The 7,043-nt window shown below is 46.9% G+C and overlaps 1 protein-coding gene across 1 annotated transcript in view; it reads left to right on the top strand.

Annotated features, from left to right (window-relative positions):
• Positions 1–2,222: 2,222 nt before the first annotated feature.
• The window catches only part of MUC21 (mucin 21, cell surface associated), a 30,419-nt gene continuing 25,598 nt past the window's right edge, over positions 2,223–7,043 (top strand). The window contains exon 1 of the mRNA XM_014537272.1: positions 2,223–2,265. Coding sequence (XP_014392758.1) covers positions 2,223–2,265 — 43 coding nt within the window. The remainder of the gene's footprint in view (positions 2,266–7,043) is intronic.

The following is a 7,043-nucleotide window of genomic DNA, read 5'->3' on the forward strand; positions in this document are numbered from 1 at the left end:
GCCCCCTGGCCTCCCCCTGAGGCTGGCTTCACCGGGAATGGGGCTCAGAGTTCAGGTCCGCTGGGCGCCTTGGAACCCAGCTCTGAGGATGCGCAGGGAGAGCAGCGATGATGCCCCAGCGCCGCCTGCTGGGGAGGCAGGGGGTCCCACAGGCATGGCAGCAAACAGTTCCAGGGGTGCCCCCCCAGCGGGCCACCCACCCTCCACACCTCCCATGTGCCCACTCCTGTTCATGTCTGCGTCCTGTTCTCCAGAGGCGAGGGCTGGCCATTTTTAGCTTTTCCTCCTGCCGTTTGCACCTACAGTTTTAAACATTACACCATATTACATTGCTATTCTAGATTTTAAACTACCTTAACTGCATCTTTTATTGGGCCACATAATATTGTAAGGCTCCTGTCTCAATTTCGCACCTAAAAAGATGTAATAATTTAGATGTATCTAATATGATGAGGGATTAAATGTCTTTTTCAAAAGAAAACACATTTTAATTTTATTTATTTACTAGTGGCCCGGTAATTCGTACACATTAAAAGTGAGTTAATTAGAGGAAGTATTTTCATATTGCTATTTGCCCTTTCTCTATAATAGAAGTGTCAGAGATGAAAGAAAATTAGTAAAATGTATATGAAGATCTTCCACCTGTCAGCGTCTGGGGCGCACGGCGGGGCCCAGAGTCAAGTCCCCGCCTACCCGCTCACGCCTCAAAATCATGCGAGATCCAGACCCGGCTGGCCCCACCCCCGTCGGGCGGGGGGCACAGCCTCAGGGCCCCCACCTCAGCACCACGCAGCCTCAGGTCCCTGCTGATTGCTCGTTACAGTTTGTTACAGGAACCCCGCCTCCGCTGTGGGTGCAGCCACCTTGTGATGGCGTGAGGGTTAATTTGCATATTACCTCTTTATTATATAGGATTTTAAAAAATATTTTTATTGATTTCAGAGAGGAAGAGAAAGAAACATCAGTGATGAGAGAGAATAATTGATCAACCTGGGCATGTGCCCTTGACCAGAATCAAACCCAGGACCCTTCAGTCCCCAGGCCAACACTCTATCCCAGTGGTTCTCAACCTTCTGGCCCTTTAAATACAGTTCCTCATGTTGTGACCCAACCATAACATTATTTTAGTTGCTACTTCATAACTGTAATGTTGCCACTGTTATGAATCGTAATGTAAATATCTGATATGCAGGATGGTTTTAGGCGACCCCTGTGAAAGGGTCGTTCGACCACCAAAGGGGTCGAGACCCACAGGTTGAGAACCGCTGCTCTATCCACTGAGCCAAACCGGTTAGGGCACAAAACAAATTTTAAAATTCTAATTAACTTTCTTGCCAGTAACTGTCACTTTTAGCAGCAATCATTAAATAAAATGAAAAGGAAAGTCTCATAGTAAATTGCACGAACCCAAGAGAGAATATTCATGCTTGTTGCCCATTTGTTCAGAATGTAATTTATCTAAATTGGCTCCCAGGTTTTAAAACCCACTGCATTGAAACTGACAGCACATTGCAGCCAGCTCTGCTGTGTCTTAGGAGAGCTCCTGTGGCGAGAGAGACTGTGCTGGGTGACGGCCGCCTGGGACCTGGGACTGAGGTCAGCACTCCACACCACGGCTGCCGTGACAGGGCCACACTCTTAAACAGGTTCCACGTGAGTGAAGGTCACATTTTTTCTTTTCTGTTTTGCAAGAAAAAATACTAGCACAGCCTGATACTCATTCTGTCCGCTCTGTGGTGGGACACACCTGTGGTGAAACTGCTGGCTTCTTCCTCCCCTTCCTCCCCTTCCTCCCCTTCCTCCTGGCAAGTCCTAATGTTCCTCCTCCTCTTCCTCCTTTTTCTTAAAGATTTTATTGTGGTAAAATATGCGTAACATTTGCATGTGCCCTTGCCGGTGGCTCAGTTGGTTGGAGCGTCATCCCATACATGGGAAGGTGGGCGGTTTGGTTCCAGGTCAGGCACAGACCCAGGTTGCAGGTTCCATATGTGCTGGGGCTCCTGTGGGAGGCAACCAACCAATGTTTCTCTCACACATCAATGTTTCTCTCTCTCTCTCCCTTCCGCTCTCTAAAATCAATAAAAAAAATGTGTGACATACATTTTAGCTTTTTAACCACTCTGAAGTGTGTAATCCAGCAGCATCAGCCAGTCGTCGGTGCTGCACCGTGTCCGGAGCGTTCTTCCTGAGCCTCCCAGAGCGCGCGCTCAGGCTGATTCAGCATGGCCCTGTCCCTGTGCTTCAACGAGGAGAGTGTGCTGCTCAGTGGGTGGCACCGAGGGCACAGCTGGGCAGTGTGCAGGGCCCTCCCTGACGGCTCTGCAGCCAGGAGCCAGGCAGATGAGCGAGGGACTGGAGCAACTGTTCTTCCCACAGGTTGGATAATTCTTAATTTCATTCCAAACATCTTTTTTTTTCTGAATAGAGTGCTGGCTGGTCAACCTGCACCTTGTAGCAGTGCTGGGAGGTGTCCCAGTGTCAGAAATAAGGTGAGCCCCCAAGTCAGGGGTCCTGGCAGAACACGAAGCATAAACATACTCGGGAGCCAGGCACCAGCAGACATCTTCACTTCTAGGCAGAAGGGTGCGCACATGGTCTGGAAGCGCACGCACAGAGCAGGCGGGCTTATAACCCCTGACCCACGTGACCTGTCCTTTGCTCTTGATTAAAGCTCAGGTGCACAGTTTTTCATGACTGGCTAATTCAAAGGGAGGGGTTAGCCTTTGCTGTTTCAAGATGGCGGCCCCCAGGGGAGTGGCAAGCCATGCGGCCAACATGGCGGCTGCCAAGTCACACAGCCCCAAATGGCGGCTGTCTAAACTGGTCTTTGACAGAAAAGGGATGACTTGTTTATTCTCACATTTCCCCCCTTTTCTTTATTTAAACACTTCTCTTCAAACGCGGCTGACATTCACTGACTTTCATGCTCTGCAGTGTCCAGGAGGAGACTGCTTTGCTGTTTGGTCAATGCGGTTCCAATTAACCCTTGGGTAAGACTCCCCATACACACATGGGATGATGTGACACCCATCACTGCAGCTCCTAATCAAAGGGGTGAGGGTGGACACCATTTCTGTAGTGCATCAGAGAAAGGACCCTCGATCCCAGGCTCCAGCTCACTCGTCACTAAAGCTGCCAATGCCTTAGGCCAGTGGTCAGCAAACTCATTAGTCAACAGAGCCAAATATCAACAGTACAACAATTGAAATTTCTTTTGAGAGCCAAATTTTTTAAACTTAAACTATATAGGTAGGTACATTGTTATTAACTTAATTAGGGTACTCCTAAGGCTTAGGAAGAGCCACACTCAAGGGGCCAAAGAGCCGCATGTGGCTCGTGAGCCACAGTTTGCCAACCATGGGCCTAGGGAATCTTGTCCTGTGACATCTACTCCTAAATCTAGTCCTAGCCAATCTTTTGACCTAAAGGCTGAAATATCCAAGTCATTCAAGTGATCTATAACCAGTAACTTAACTGGGTAAGCATGATCCAGATTGTACATATTTCTCCAGCCCACATTGTAAGCCCCTGCAATTTGCCAGATTCCTAAAGCAAATAGAGCCCAGTACACCATGGTTATTAAGACAGCTCACAGTTTTTAGCATCAATTTCAAGGGGACATGTCCTGGTATGGCTGTCCAAGTTGAGGTGTGTCCACCCTTAACCCATGTGTGATGGGTCCAACCTCGCTCTGCAGTCCGAACAGCAGTCTCTGTGGTAAGCAAGACAGGAAGGGTCCTTCCCAGGAGAGATCCAACTTGCTTCCCTTCCAAGTCTTGATTAGAACAAACATAGTCCTCAGGTTGATGGCGATGAACTGGAAACTCACGATGGCCTTGGGTCAGGAGACCTTCTAACCTGAGAGAGATTAAAGTAGAAGAGATTCCCAGTACACAGTTCTTAAGAAATTGGTCCCTGGTTTCCATTGTAGGAAGATCTTGAGGCATTCCAGGGCCTATTGGAATCACCTACAGCCAACTCCAGGTAAAAAAAACTTTTCTTAAAATTCAAACCCTAGGAAGGTTGTCAAACTTGATTTTACCAAAAGATTATATATTGAAGTGTATTTGACAGGAACATGTTATGCCCAGATTTCAGGATCCCCAAGAAACCACACCAGGGAGCCAGCCGTGTCCGATACAAAAGCATAAGAGTCTTTATTCAAGCCCGGGCTTGGCTCCCCTACCCTCCTTACTAATGCAGCAGCAAGTGGCAGAGAGAGAGCTAGCCCTGTGGGAAGAGGGGTTTTATAGGGGGTTGGAGTAAGGGGAGGAGAGAGGACTGTGGGCCCTGCCGATTGGCCAGACGCAAGTCGGTGTCTTGTTACACAGGATGTGGTCATATCTATGGCGCGCACTTCCCTTGATTGTCATTGGTTAGTTTAAAGAAATCCTGGGTGTGGCTAGCAGAGGCTTGGGCTTCTGGGAAGAAGCCTTGCCGAGCACATGGCTGCCCAAAAATGGAGGATCCAGGGTAAGATGGAGGGCGTAGCCCTTACCCTGGGGCAAGATGGAGGGCGTAGTCCTCGCCCTTTCAGAACATAGGCCAGCAAACTTCAGTTCCTATGATTAAAAGATGGTCTTTTTATTAAATACCTGATTAATATAACATAATTATTTTACTAGAAAAGAACTGACCAAAATAAGGCTCATTTTCTAATTTCATTTGTCCTTGGGTGTGGACAGCAAATGACACTAATTGGATTTCTCCCGTCAGTCTTCCTGAGAACTTTGGCATAAGCTATTTACCCTCTGTTTAGGGAGGCAAAATGCAAATCATTGACTCTTAAGTGTCCTTGGTTTAGGGAAGACAGAGTTTTCTAGGTGGTTGCAAACTGCTGTTTTAATATTTCAGTTTCTCTGCTCTGTCTTGGCTTACTGGCCTGTATCATTACATCAATTTCTTTTTAACATTTCTTTATAATAAACTTGTTATAATTTCCACGGACAGTCTTACAACTTTCAAAAACATTTTTACAATTTCCAGAAATAACCACCTATAGAAACCACCTTCTTTTTCCTTCAAAATGCATAACCATGCCCGTCCTTCCATTAAGTATTTCTACAACTTGTACAGACCTTTTCTTTCTTTCTTTTTTTTAAATGTATTAGAATTCTTCACTCTTAGAAACCTTAATTTTTCAATGATTTACCAAAAAATAAACAGCCAGCATTTCTTAGATTAACATTTATCAACACACTTTTTGTAATTATTCTAAAAGACATTAATTAAATTTAAACCAGTTTTAATATTAAAAATTTGGTTCAGACCAACTAACCCTCTTTTTTTAAAAATCAGGCCAATAAAGTATTATAAACTAGGCGAAATTTTACCACACGTATATTTCATTTTTAAATACCTAGCTATTTAATAATTTTTATTATTTAATTCAGCAAACTCCAAAGTTTTAAGTTACCTAAGACTTTGGAAAATTATGTGTAAACTGCTATATTCTTCCTTAGAGATACAAGTGCTCCAGGCCAGCCCTTCCCTAGGCCACTTTCTTGAGATGTCAGGCCAACTATTGGTGACCAAATGTAACTTATAATATTTCTTGGCCCAACAGGTCCTCAGGGTCTGGCCTAGAGCACTTTCTCATTTGATCTCTTAGTCTTGGTAAATTCGGAAGACCCTTCTTTGCCTTGTTGAATGCTAAAGGGTTTATTTAGGTTCTGAGACTGGGAACTGCTTCCCTAATCCCTTTAATGATGAGCTCCCTAAGGTCTCTCATGTGCCCTCTATGGTCCGTGTTGTTATGGTCCCGCTGGGGCTCCTGGTTGGGAAATGTTACTTCTGCTGGAAGTGCCCAGGGCCAGTCGGGTGCTCTCGCTCCCAGACTGCCATAGCTGACCTTCGAACCATAGCTCTCTCTTCTCCCGAGAATAGGATTCCTAAAATGGACATTAATTCGGTCCATGTATATACTTGTGGGCCTAGAAATTGATCTGATTGGCCAGCTACACTAGGTGGGTCTTCCAGTAGAGGCTTGAACTCTTTCGCAGCCCAGGAAAGCTGGTTTCTGGTGGCGTGGTGGCCACAGGGCCAGTTGGAGCCTGAGGGGGAGGCTGGGATTGTGAACGGCCATCTTGGATGTTTCCTCAGGTTGTCTCCCGGTGGCATGGGGAGGGGCGAGGCAATTCAAGGGATCCCATTTGTCTGCCCTTGTTCTCTTTTAGATTTTTACTGAAAAGCTTTATATCTTAACAACTTTGAGATTTTCAAAGCCAACTATTACCTAAAGCATTTTCTTGACTAATTTTGTAACAGGGATTTGAATTATGCTGTTAACTATGATCGCCCTTTCTGTTCAAAGAAAGGACACGCTAATCTGGCTGGGAGTCCTATGCCTCCAGGACCACCCTTGGAATGAGGTCCATCCTCATTCAAGAACCGCCCATTCTCTTGCTGCGTGCCCCAAGGTCAGCCTTAGTTCCGCCTCAGCTGGCCTGCGCGGGTTTGTGACGTCACAAGCAGGCACGAGACACCTGCCTCCTGTCCTGGTCCCATCCCAGTTAATATCAACGCTGACAACTGGATGTTTAATGGACATGATGCTGGGCGGGGTTTTGCAAATTTCTCTGCCCTTCCCAGTTCGGCAGGCACCCAAGTACCGCCTTCCATTCTGCCACTTGGAAACCTTGGGGTTTTTTCCTTTCCCCGCCCGCTTTGCCTCAGGTGGGGAAGAAAATGGTTTGTTAGGCTTGGAATTAGCTGGCTTTTGTTTTAAACTTCCCTGGGTTGCAACCTCCACAAACTTACTTCTGCTGGAAGCCATGCAGCCAACATGGCGGCTGTCTGAACTGCTCTCTGACAGAAAAGATGACTTGTCTCTTCTCACACCAGCACTCACCTCCTGGGGGAGTGTCCCTCGAGCGGCTGGCCACTGGCAGCTGCTGGCAGTTGTAGAGCCTTTTCTGGATCCAGTCCTCTAGAGCATCCCAGCTCGTCCCCAGCCCAGGCCCCAGGCTGCTCTGTGGGGAATGGCATTGCCAGCACCGTGGTCTCCTCTGCTCTAAGCACCTCTCAGCTGCCCCTATGATCTC

This window comes from Myotis brandtii, unplaced genomic scaffold, assembly GCF_000412655.1.
Source record: "Myotis brandtii unplaced genomic scaffold, ASM41265v1 scaffold1750, whole genome shotgun sequence".
Lineage (NCBI taxonomy): Eukaryota > Metazoa > Chordata > Mammalia > Chiroptera > Vespertilionidae > Myotis > Myotis brandtii.